Source organism: Astatotilapia calliptera, chromosome 23 (genome assembly GCF_900246225.1).
Source record: "Astatotilapia calliptera chromosome 23, fAstCal1.2, whole genome shotgun sequence".
Taxonomy (NCBI): domain Eukaryota; kingdom Metazoa; phylum Chordata; class Actinopteri; order Cichliformes; family Cichlidae; genus Astatotilapia; species Astatotilapia calliptera.
Window position 1 is genome coordinate 1,704,200 of NC_039323.1, and position 13,583 is coordinate 1,717,782.

Here is a 13,583-nt window from a genome sequence, read left to right on the forward strand (position 1 = left end):
ATGAAAGTTCATGTCTGTAAATCTTCTCTGTCAACAATAAGCCGTGACGGCCTGCTTTTTCCATCATATCCACTGCCTCAACTCAAACTCAAGCTGACTGTTCAGTTAACCCACAGAAAATCAATTCAGAGGTGCTTCCGTAACTCATTTGGTGTTTTTGGTCACTTTTTACAGCAAAATGTTACCCAGGACCTGATTATTACATCTCGCTGTTTCTGAAAGAAACACTGTTATCAGCTTGTTGCTGCTGGCAACAACACACACACACACACACACACACACACACACACACACACACACACACACACACACACACACACACACACACACACACACACACACACACACACACACACACACACACACACACACACACACACACACAAACTGTCCATTGGTGACATGTTTGTGCTTCTGCAGCACAGCTCACCAGGTGTCCTGGCCAGGTGTGGCCTCTTTACTGACTATTGTTCTGCTCCATTCAACAGCTTCCTGACTGACTAACTGGCCTACTGCTGATTTAAAAAAAAAACCAGCAAATAGAATGAGTCCGCTTCTATTGTGGAGTATTGTGTCTATTGTTGTTTTCTCTGGGTTTGCCTCTTTATTGAGTTGATTAAATATAGAAGGAGATTTCAATCAACGCTCGGGGAGGAAAAGCATTATAGCGTGTGCGTTTATTATATTACAGCTTCCGAACCTGCAGGGGCTGGGTTATTACCAATATTGATACTATAACTGCACCGATGAGACACATTTTGTGTTCTGCAGCAAGGAATGAATTGTCTTTAAATAAAAATAAAGTGTGTGCTGTAGTGACCAAAAAGAAAAAAGCAATGATCCAGAATAACCTCCAGGTTAATGTGTCGCGGTGGAGGGAGTGTCTACTTACATATAATGAGCTCTACTGTATCTGATTAACAGACATTTACAGGAATTATATGTAATGATGTCTGATCGTTGTGTCATGTGCATTACAACCAGTCATTAGTCACTGACTCATACTATATTACACTGTTTACTAATATTGTTTTGAAGAGAGTGATGCTGAGCTGACTGATGCTGTGTTCTGGTCAACATCGTATGTGCCTGTTATGATCACTGTTCTGAGTATGAAGGTTCAGGCACAGCAAGAAAGCACAGATAATGCAGAAAGTGCAGTGAAATCTATGAACAAAGTGGTTTCAAAGGAAAGGTTTTACATTTTGGGAGATATTGATGCTTATTTCCTTTCTTCCAAAGACTTGAGATTAGACTGCACTTGTATTAAAGAGTAGCCTAATAGGCCGTTGATTCTGTGGGGTAACCTGGCAACAAATAATAGAATTTGCTGAGATTTTCTTGCTGACTAAACTAAAATGTGGATTAGATACTTTCATACTTATAATAATAATTAATGATGAAAACATTGTTTCTGGGCATTTGCCAGAAAATGGTTGTCAACCAGTGGAGTAGCCTATCAGACAGAAAAGGAGTCGGAGAACTGCCTCGTCCTGTACAAGGACAAGTATCAGCACCTCAAAAGGTCAACAATTAATGTGTTATATGTCTCTTTTCTAATCCACTCAAGTCATGCTTTTACATTATCATGTACTTAACTACTTGTTAGCCAAGAACACTGACTTCCTGGGAGTTAGTCATCTCTATGCAATTGGCAGGAAACCTGCATCTTTTCCAGAAATCATTTTTGTTGTTATTCCAAAAGTTGCAAACTTTAAATAGACCAAGCAAAGCACCTCACAAATGTACTTGGTGCAATGGTTTGCAACTTGTACTGGTCCTCTCAGAGATAGACGTGAACAAATGCACACACATATATGCACAGTCTCTGCAGTACATCAGGTAAAGGTCAGCCTCGTGGTTGGAGCAAAACTTGCTCCTGTCACCTCACCGTAAGAGCTTCTTTTTTTTCTTCTGAGTGCTCAATTAACAGCAGATGATCAATTAAGGAATTATCCAGAAGCTTCCGTGGCTGGGTGTGTAAGGATGGAGCGAGAATGGTGTGTGGGCTTATTAGAGCACATCAGATTGTGTTTTGATGGTTATTTGCGTCCGTGATTTCTTATATGGAGTACAGTCTCTCTTTGGAAGGTGTGGTTCAATGTGCAGTCGATAGAAGCCGACGGAGGCCTGGTCTGATAAGGCAGTTATGATGAATTTGCCCAGGTCCAGAGTTTAGTGTGGCAGGCCTGGTGAGGACTTGCAGCTGCTTCTCCTGTCTGATCCCCACTGGGATACCCCACAGTGGGAAGTTTCCCATTGAGAAGGTACACTTCTAAATAATTGATTGATGGTTTTAATGGTTTGTTTCATCAGTGATGCACACAGAAATAATCATGTGAGAGCTGGTTAGCACACTTTGAGCTTCTAAGTATAAAACGGTGCATATATCCTGCCTTATCAGAGACATTCTGTAGTTTTTGCTATGAAATCTAACTAAGATTTAAAATACAATCGCTAATTTAACCAAGGGGGAGTCAGCTTATGATGAACTGATCTAACTGCATCCTAATAACCTTTACTTACACTTACATGCTGCGCGGTTAGTCTATTTTTTGTCCAATTCAAAAGTCAGATTTTTTTCATATTCAAACTTTTTTAGTGAATGAGAGAAGATTTCTAAAGTGAAAGTCTCTAGCTGTTCACATAACCAGTATACAAAGCAAATATGACATATGTCTCACCCTGCTACAATGTGCTTTATCATAATTTATAGTAAATGTGCGTCTTTATAGCCTAAGAGAGTGGTATAGTGTATATAAGGAAGGGCTGCAGCTGCGAGTTCACAGTTTGAGGGCTAAGCTACTGCATATAAACATAACTGAATGAATTATGTCTGCATTTATTCTCAAGATTGACTGGCGAGCTCTGCAGGCCACTGAAGTATAGAGGCATTGTGAAATTGAACGGAGATTTGACTATGATGCCATTACATCCATCCTTATGACAATAATTCAAGTTTAATAAATATAAATTAAGTTCTCCATAAAGATTATTTCTCAGGCTTAAAGAGAGCTCCAAATGGAGATCACACCAGTAACTTTCTTATGTGTTTACGTATTTAATACTGGCCTCTGCCACAAACACACGGACCTATACACATATGCCACAAATAATTTACAGAGTTCTAATAAAGCCGGCTCAGATGCCTGCGATTCGTTTTGATTTTCACCTCCATGTAATGATAATCACAGCGGCTTGGATCCAATCTGGGCATGAACGTATTCTCAGTTGCACAGGGCACCACACTCTGTCTCCATTTCTATTTTTACACGCATGTTTGAGGAGTCGAGGCACAGTGCCAGTGTCACTGTGACTTGGGATTGCTCACAAGATAGCTTGCGCTAAAGCTGGTAGACGAATCATGATCGACGTCACACATCAGCTGACACCCAGTGAAGCACCGAGGAGGGGGAATGGGTTTGGTTTAGGACTTCTGTTAAATTTGTCCCTACAAGTGAACCAGAGATCCAGCTTTTCACTCTTCCTTGGAGAATGCAAATCAATCCCACATGGATCCAACGTTTCCAAGCAGAACATTGCTAGCTTAGCCTTCTTCCTATAGTGCTTCCTCGTGCCAACACTTCCTCACACATCAGGTAAAATTATGCATCATTTATCAGACAAGGCAACCTTCTTCCATTCATAGGAGGTGGTTTCCATGGTGGATGGGGGTCAATATGGGCAGTCTGATGTGATGTAGCCCCATATATGCAACATTTGAACCAGTATTAAGGTTTTCAGAATTATTCACAAGTAGAAACAAGACGAGAGAGAAACCACGGCTGTGCAATATAACACTAATAAGAGTTTACTATCATCCGTCCGTCCTTCCGTCTCCCACCCACCTCTACCTCCCTGGTGAAATTACCTTCTATAGTAAATGTTTCACATATAGGTATGAAATGTTAAAATACCTATAAAACGAAAACATTTACATTTTCAAAGAGCAGCCTTCACTCACACATCAATGACCCTGTTGATGTAAACTCATGGTCATGCAATACCAAATTGTTTTCAAGCCCAGAGCATGTTATGTTCAAAATGTTACCTGGTTTGACATATTCAATTCATTCACTGTTGTCCACATATCTGAAGTTGGGTGGTAGCAGGATAAGCAGAGTAGTGTCCTCCTTAGAAACACTTTCGAGTACCTGCTGTGGGATCCCAAAGCATTCATAGACCAGTTGAGATATATCATCTCTCCATTGTGTTCAAGGTTTAATTCAATTATATTTTACTTGTATAGCACCAAATCACAACAGCAGTTGCCTCAAATCGCTTTACATTGTAAGGTAAAGACCCTACGATAATATAGAGAAAGCAGAGAAAACCCCAACAATCATATGACTCCCAAGGACCAAGTTCTTGGGCGACAGTGGGAAGGAAAAGCTCCCTTTTAACAGGAAGAAACCTCAGGTAGAACCAGGGAGGGGCGCCATCTTGCCATGACCTGTAGAGGGTGAGGGGAGGAAATCGAGACAAGGATACGCTGTGAGAACCAGAGATTAATAATATCTAATTATTAATATCTTTTTTTTTGTGTGTGTGTCCCATTTGGATCTTTAGCCATCAGAATTGTTGTCTTAAGGCCAAGAAAGATGCCAGGCAGATTTATTTTACCAAGTGGATCATCATGGCCTTGCCATATTGGTCCATTTGATTGACCTTTATTATAATTATGTATTTATTTTATTTTCAGTTGCTACAAACGGGACAGACATGACTGGGGGATAGGACAGGGAGAAAGAATGAAAGAAAGAGAGGGAGAGAAAGAAAACCAAAGGGGAGAAGAGACGGTGAGAAGGGGGGGAAGAAAGAAAAAAAAAACACAAACAAAACACCTGGATCACCTGTATGGAGAAAAAAAACAGAAGAGAAAGCAAACAACAAAGAGCAACATAATAAAAAAAACAGCACCATCACAATAAACTAGCTAGCAGTAGATATCAGTAGATACTAAAGAATAAACGATATTGTGCAGCACGCAAGATAGACAGCGCACAATGTGCTTTGAGGCAGCAGCCAAGAAAGCTTTAGTCCGCGTCTGTGAACACCCGTGTGAACACCTGTGTGGATCAGCATGCTTGCATTCCAAAGGTTTCTCCATGTAACGATCTGCTAGGGAGTGTGGGGAGCCACAGCCCCGTCCTCCAGGGTATGAAGCAGGTATGGAGGAGATCCAGGCCCCAGAGTATAAGGACCCAAGGAGGACCACCAAAGGGGGGGAACCGTGCCACCCTCCTGGGAAGAGCTGAGTAGAGCCCCAAAGGAGAGGTCACCCCGCAGCTACGGAGCAGGGGCAAGAGGGGGTTGCAGTGGCGTGCCCGCGGGCTCTGCCGGCAGCCAGCTGTGCCAGAGAGGACCGAGCTTCAGGCCCAGAGGCCTGAGGGCATCCCACCCCCCGGAAGGAGCCCAGCTGGGCCACAGGCGCCCGGCCCCGCCAATCAGCCACCAGGAGTGAGCCGGTACATACATGAGCGCCCAGCCCCAGATGACAAGGACCACCAACACACCAACGTCTGAGGGCATCAACCACCGGCAGGGAGTGTGGTGAGGGGAGATAGGCCTCCGTACTTAGGAGGGCCTGAGATGTACCCAGAGAGGTTGAGTCTAAGACCCAACCTGACATATAGACACAGACGAACAGGCGCACGCGGACACAGACGTGCATTCCCACCCCATATGCACAACCAAATACTCGGCACTCACCCAATGTGTAGACAGACACAAATAGACACTGCACAGACAGTCGCACTCCCCAAACATACTCTATATCCCAGGTCCAGGTACCCCCGCCCCCAGAGGGGCAAGCTGCACCTAGACCCAGGACATATAACCCTTCTCTCTGGGGTGGAGGCAAGCGGACCACCTCCTTATCTGCAGTAGCGGGGAGGCCCCGCATCCCAGACCCCTAATTATTCATATCTAACAAGGCCACTTCTTCCATTTGTCCTTTTCGTTGGAGGTGCTTTCCATATTTCAATATGAAAAAAGGTGATTGAAGAAGAAAACTCGCGTCATGCCCCCAGCAGCTTAGGCCTATTGCAGCATCCAGGTCTGCAGCTGGGTCTCCTTCCAGTTGTACACATCCAGAAAACCTTCAACAGGAGGTCCCAGGAGGCGTCCTTTTTATTAGATATTTATAATAAAATGAAAGTTTATAGTACTTACAATAGGACATACACTGGCCAACATTGTTTCATCACACACTAGTAAAATCACAGGACAGAAAACAAAGATCACGCTGACGTAAAATCATGACAAAAGAAGTTTTGTGAAGACTTTCATTTATTTGTGTGTTTGCAGTGATGCCGCCTCACAGATAGTTGAGCTGCCCAGTAACCGTCTCATAGCATTGACTCTTGTCTGCAAGAGGAGCCTGTTGCCGTGGATACCTCTCTTCTTTCTCTTTCTATCTTCATTTTCTCCCCCTCTCTCTCCCCCTCAGTCTCTCTCTTCATCCTGTCTCACCCCTCCTCCAGTTTGCTGCGAGTGTTTCAGGGAATGTGGGGTGTGGCGGCTGCTCAGAGCTTTCAGAGAGCCTAAGGTGATGCTAGTTATTGCAGGGAAGTGAATCAAAAGATACACTTAAAATACAAATACAGACTAGAGCTCGAGATGTTCTTTTGGGCCGTGTTTTCCAGCTCATTCATGGATTTGTTTATCCAAAATCTTCTGGGTCAATCTGTGGTTCAGCCTAGGTTTAAGCTGGCACCCCTGCAGGCTAGTGGGAGTAAGATTGCATTTGCTCTGTTTATTTAACTTCTCATCACTCACATGTCCCAGAGTAACCCTGCTAGCTACAGCTGCCAGCACAACATCGATCTGTCCAGTTTCTTATTTAGCCTCATTCACTCCTCCTCGTCAACCTGTTTTGGAAGCTTCTAACTCTTTATATAACCATCATCTTCTCCTCCACCACTCGGCCCCCTTCATTTAAATTGTCACTTTCTCCTGTTGGATTCTTCCCTGTTGTCTCTGCCTCCTCCTTTCTTCAACTCTCCCTCTCCTCTCTGCAGATTTAAGCTCCCTTCCTTCCTTTCTTCCTCCCTCTGCTGCACATAACTAGGATAGAGGGGAATGCCCACGCAGAGCTTTAGATAAAAAGCACATTGCCGGCTTAGTTCAACCAAAGAGGGGCTGGAGTTGAACCAACAACCAATCTAGGTCTCACAGTACAGGCAGCGAAGCTCGAAGTAAGAGCGACCCTGTTTATAAGATCACAACCCAGGTCTTACCTGATAAGCCTTCTGCTACTCTGGCATTTTGTTTGTGTGTCTGCATGTCTGTGTATCCCTGTCGGCTGAGGCTGACCTCAGATAGCAAAGCTAAAGGGCTTCCAGCACGTGTTACCCTGCTGTTGGGTTCGATTCCCTGTAATTAACCTAACTGCATCCATTTGTGTTTGCTGGGAAATTCAGGTGTCACTTAATTAAAATACTTAAATAATTAAGAATTTTTGTCAGCAAATATTATGAAATGAACAAAACCAACAATGAATCGTTGATACTGAAAAGTCTTGTCTGTGTAGTCGGATCCTTATGCAGCAAATTCCTGCCAAAGAACTCGACATGCATCAACCTGCTGCTGCACTGCACAAGAGCAACACGCTTTATTTCTGTGGAGTAATGGTGATGCATTTAGAAAGCTTAATAATAGACAAGTATTCTAAAGGAAAGTATCCAGTACTGTACTTGAGCTACACTCATTCCTTTATATTTTGCTTCCAAAGACTTTCTTGTAATTTTTAAAAGTGGTTCAAACAGTTCTCCAAACTTTTTTTGTACATCTGTACTTTTTCAGTCCATTCCTTATACCGGACCATTTTCAGTGAAATGTTTTTGTTTTGTTTGTTGAAAAACTGACCTTCAAATCATTCAAGCATAAAAACTGTACCTAACTGAAGGGATAAATCTGTGTTGTATTTACACAAAATAGACAATTTAACAAAGAAACAATTTTTAAATGTATCTTGAGGCACTTTGTTAATAGCAGCTTATAACAAAAACACAGCTTGTTCCCATTTCTTTAGTTGAATCTATGAAAAATACCAAAGGTAACACAGGTCGATGGGCAAAAATCTTAAAATTGTATCTTTTAAATCCCGTTTAAAAACTCATTTATTCAACATAGCTAGTTAGTGTCCCTATTTTATATTTGGTTCAATTTCTTATTTATGTACTTTATCTTTTAGCTATATCTGTTCTTAGTAACTTTGTTCTTATATTCCCTTTTATTGCTGTATAATTAGTGCCCTTAACCTGATGACATATGTGCTACTTTGTTAATAGTCTTTTATTTATTGTCTTAACTTTCCTGTTTTTATTGTAAAGCACTTTGGTGTACCGCTGGTCTTTTAAACGTGCTATACAAATAAAGTTGTATTGTAAAAAATATTTTCTGTACCAACAAAATCATTTTTCATCAAATACTTGGCATATCTCGCCATGGTGTGTCCTTTAAGAAACTGGACATTTGGAGGCCAAAGGAAGAAGTGATAGGCCTAAAACAACATGAACAGGATCTGGAAGTCATGTTCTTAAGAAATTAAAAAAGACCTGACACAGGAACTGAGAGATGCATTTGGCCCTTCAGCTGATTCATGGGCCATTTGCTGAAATTTAAGCAGAAATGGTCTCAGTGCAGGAGTGGCATTCAAGAAGCCATCCTGAAGCATTCATCATCTAAAAAGAGAACAGAACAAAAAGGCAGCCAACATCCAAAGACGAGCTCTGAACGTCCTTCATAGAACCTGGAGAACTATTCCTCGAGAACAATTAAGGAAATCACAAGAAGTCTTGTCCAAGAAAGTTCAGGCTGTGTTGAAGAATAAAGGTGGTCATGCCAAACATTGGATATTAAGGTTGTTACAATGGCACAAACTCTGTTTTTAGCTCACAGACTGTATTTCAGTGTGTGTTTAAATGTGTTTTAAAAATCATTGCACCTATTTCTCATTTTCAAAGCAACATGTAAAGAAATGAGGGGTTACTCAAGATGCTTGCATATACTGGCAATTGCTGACAGTAAGAAAAGCATAGAATCGATAGTATTAGTCTTTAAACTAGCATAAATCCAGAAAAAGGATACTAAAATATAGCCACTGTAGACGTAACCTATGCATCCACTGCCAAACTCCCAGTCAATAGTTTTTTTTATTATTAATCCATCTTTCTGTTTTTGGAGCATCATGACGGGACTACATATGCAATTTCATCTCACAACTTTATGCTGCATAATGAAAAACAAACTGTTGACATTATCTGAGCCAGTTGCTCCTTAACTTTAGCCTTCCACTCCATTTGAGTACATGATCCTCGCCACCATCATCGCCAACTGTATCGTGTTGGCTTTGGAGCAGCACCTTCCCGGAGAGGACAAAACACCCATGTCCAAAAGACTGGTGAGCTGCACATGATCCACAAACACAGTCACAACTCATAATCTCTCAAATCAAAATATAAGACTGTTTGAAAACGCACGGCACTTTCATTTGCAGCAGCTCTTTGTCAGCTCAGTGTGAACTTATAATTTCTCTCTTGCTTTGTACTCACAGGAGAAGACAGAGCCCTACTTCATAGGGATGTTCTGTTTTGAGGCAGGCATAAAAATCATCGCCCTGGGCTTTGTGTTTCATAAAGGCTCTTACCTCAGGAATGGGTGGAACGTCATGGACTTCATTGTGGTCCTCAGTGGGTGAGTCCAACAGTGTGTGCATGTGAATGTGTGTACATTTACAGATCTGTGAAACAGGATTAGCATCTTGAATTGAAAAGGCTGGCGACTCTATGAGATTTATGGTGTGAAAATACAGTGCGCAGTGTTCTTAGCCTCTTTTTTAAGGAGCTCGCAGTTATTTCTAGCACCATTGGCTTCAAATGCTTTGCCTACTTGTTGCTTATTCATTGGTAATGTTTGAAACCTGAAAATCTTTCTTTTATTGTGGAATTTATGTTGCTAAAGCTGATGAGTGAACCATATAAAAGTCACACAGGAAGTCTTTTGTGTACCTTATAATGAAAGTGGGACGGTGGGAAAGTAAACCTCTTCTAAACCAACTGTTATTTGCTCTTTTTGTCTAAACTTAAACACATTATACTATGAATAATGCTACTGGTGCCTTGCTGGGGAAAGAACCAGGTGAGGATGAGTGTGCCATATCATATTTCATATTCATAATATAGGACATGTACCTGTGTATACAGCCAACAGTGACCTTTATCCAAACAGAACAGAGTAAAGGACATTTGCATCGTGCTTTTTATTCCATTAGTACGTTCAGAGTAACAGTTTCTATTTGCTTGAATAAGTTGTGCAGTGCTTAGTATTCACATAAAGGTACTCTTCTGTTTTTATGTAGCTGATTAAATTAACATTAGAAAAAAATATCCCAAAATTTAATTTTCCAGGAAACGCGCAGAGGGACAGATGTGGAGAGTCCAGAGCTAAACTGTGGAGAGCCAAACACTCAGTGGCAGCTACTGTACATAGTCTCCCAGGCAAAAACTCCAGGGGGGGCTCCAATCAGCATTCATCACCATTATGTTATAAATAATCTGACACTAATAGAGCAGAGCTGGACACATCAGGCTGCCGTGCTAGCTAAGTTCTAACTTCAAAATAAATTAAATAATTTCATTTCATTTAATAAATGATGATTTAAGTCTCCCCCACAGTTGAGGCTAGATATATGTGTATATATATATACATTTATATGCTTGTGGTGCTTTATCAACTCTAAAGCTTTCAGAAAGGTGTTTTAGTGCAGCGGTCCCCAACCCCCGGGCCTCGGACCGGTACTGGTCCGTGAGTCGTTTGGTACCGGGCCGTGAGAGTTGAGGCTCAGGTGTGAAATGTATAGTTTTCAGGGTTTTTATCGGTTTTCAGCGTTATTTTGTCATCGTTTTTATCGTTAACTCTGTTTTCCTGGGTCTTTTCACGTGTGTTATGAATCTTATTTTTTTCGGTACGGGTACTGGTTTTATTTTGTTGTATTTATCCGCGACACCTTAAAGGCCGGTCCGTGAAAATATTGTCGGGCATAAACCGGTCCGTGGCGCAAAAAAGGTTGGAGACCGCTGCTTTAGTGCAATCAAAACTCTGCAAGAAACCACAAAACATTTAACTATATCTGTTGTTATGAAACCCACCAGAAAAAATATCTAATGAATGTAAACATTTTGGCTAAAGAGGTCCTCCCTCTCTCAAGTTTTGGTCTGCTGTAGCAGAGCTGGTCCTCAAGTGTCTGAAATTCAGCACACAAACAACTTGTCTGATCAACAGGTTGTGATAACGCAGTAAGAGGCTGCGCTCTGCCAGCACAGGCAGGGAAGCTAAACATGAATGTGAATAAGCCTGAATTTGAAATACTTAAAGCAACAGATTTGTAAATATTTAATGAGGAGAAAGTACACGTGTGTGGACCTCAAGGCCAGTCAGTTTTGCTCTGTGAATGTAAACATGACCAACCATGAATTTCCACACACTAAACTTCAGTGTGCTATGACCAGAGCACTGTGCTGGAAGCTGACTAAGCTGTTGAAAAGCATCTCACTCAGTGTACTTACAGTACATTAATTGAATGGGAGTTAAAGACTCTGGGGATGCTCAGCCTGCTCTGTGGGGGGGGGGAAGGTGTTGCATTATAGTGCATTTTACAGCAGTTAAATCCTCGGGAGACACGAGCGCCTCATTGTCAGAGCAGAGAGGGAAATGCTCATGGTTCAAAGGAAGAGCTTGATGAGACAGCAGATCAACCTCGACACCTGTCTCTCGCTCACACACACACACACACACACACACACACACACACACACACACACACACAAATGAAATATTAATCAAGTCACAGGATAGAAGTACAAAGGGTGGCAGACACGGTTCTTAGAGAATTCTACATGATTCTGGCTGTTCAATTATTGATGAGGTCGGGCTTCTCATGATACTCCGCTCGCTGTTGGAGAGAGGAAGGACGTGAAGTTTGAGGAGAAAGATGGAGGAGAGGAGGGCACGGGAGAGGGGCGGCGTGGAGAGATGAGTTTTGTTCCCGCCTCAAGCCTGTTAATCGGCTGACGCCACTGTCACATACTCTTGTGAGGACACTCAACATACAGGTTGTTCTGATGTGCTTGTATCTTCTGAGTGTGCTGGGCTCCAGTCATGTAAATGTAAATGAATGCATCTGCGTGTAAGTTTCACGTGATGATGTTTCAGATGAATTCCATCTTTACCGAACAGATATTTGGGGCAAAAAACAGATGAAGGAACTTTTATAAACGTGAACAACAGCAGCTGCATTTATTCCACTCTCGCATGCTGTGGGTTGAATTTGAACTACCAGTTGTGACTCAGGGCGGAAACATGCTCGATGTGGCTGAAATAGCCTCTAAGGTTTTATTGTATTAATATTCATCATGATGAAGTGAGCTGCAGATAGTTCCCTCTCTAAATTATCATTTTAGCCCGTGCAAAGATAAATTAATGAAAATGTTCTCACCGTGTCTCTCTCTGTTTCCCTTTTTCCTTCCACCCGTTCAACACTTCCAGTGCACATCAGCACTTCCAGACTTCTAGGCTATCACTCTAGGTTTGCAACTTTATTGGAAAGCAGATAAATGTTATGAGATCTGGTTGGTATTATGAGATGTAACACCAGTTTTGTCTATCAGTCAGTAATTAGGAGGTCTCTACAGACAGGAAGAGTCTGAGTGTGTTGCAAATATTCTGCATATAGATGCTTTCAAATACAAACACTGAACTGTATTCATATTCCATTACAGTCGCTTGGCAGCGTCCCTCTATTTTTGATTGATTGATTGATTGAATCTTTATTTTGAACATGTTGAAAAAGTACAACAAAATAGAATTAAAAGAGACAAATGAACAAAGCAAAACAAAAGGAAAGAGAGCAACCACAACTCCAAATAAAGTTCATGTTCAAAAAGGAGCAGGAAGAAGCAAAATTGCAACCAAATTTTCATTGTGGTTGTAAAGCAACACTTTCATTCGTGTAGCACTGCAAAGAAAGTTTCTGTGCAATGAGACGGCGACAGCTGAGCTAAAGTAGGAGCAAGAAAGACTGAAACGGTGACCAGTCAAGCGATTTTTATCCCTTGGCTGCAAAAAGGTTGATGGGGTGTTGGCCTGACACCCTCTATCCTCAAAGGATGCCATCCAGAAACTTCAAGAAAGATAAACAGGCAGAATAACTGTTGATGCAAATAATCAAAGTACCAATAATCAAATTAACATATGGAGAAACAAAAAGAGTGAACATTTAAGGCAAATACAGCATTACATATTCAAAAAATGTGCGTCAAAGAAGACATTGAGCAATATTAGATGCTGCTAAATGTTTCAGGAGCATGTGAATGTTGACCTCAGAGTGCAGTCAGTCAGTTAACAGTGAAGTGAGAGTGTGCTCTGTGCTCTTTGTGAGCCCCAAAGATATTAAGTGGGGAAAAGACGATTACATATTTTGTTTTACTCACTTGCTAAATAAACAGTTTGACCTCCATTTTTGAAAAAATGATCACGTGAGGGGATTATTGTTTTTTATTTACCTTGTGGGACTCTGAGAG

At 41.6% G+C, this 13,583-nt stretch overlaps 1 protein-coding gene across 1 annotated transcript in view; it reads left to right on the top strand.

Moving 5' to 3' along the window:
- The window catches only part of cacna1ea (calcium channel, voltage-dependent, R type, alpha 1E subunit a), a 114,071-nt gene that overhangs the window by 44,450 nt on the left and 56,038 nt on the right, over positions 1-13,583 (top strand). The window contains exons 5-6 of the mRNA XM_026158661.1: positions 9,301-9,406; positions 9,560-9,699. Coding sequence (XP_026014446.1) covers positions 9,301-9,406; positions 9,560-9,699 — 246 coding nt within the window. The remainder of the gene's footprint in view (positions 1-9,300; positions 9,407-9,559; positions 9,700-13,583) is intronic.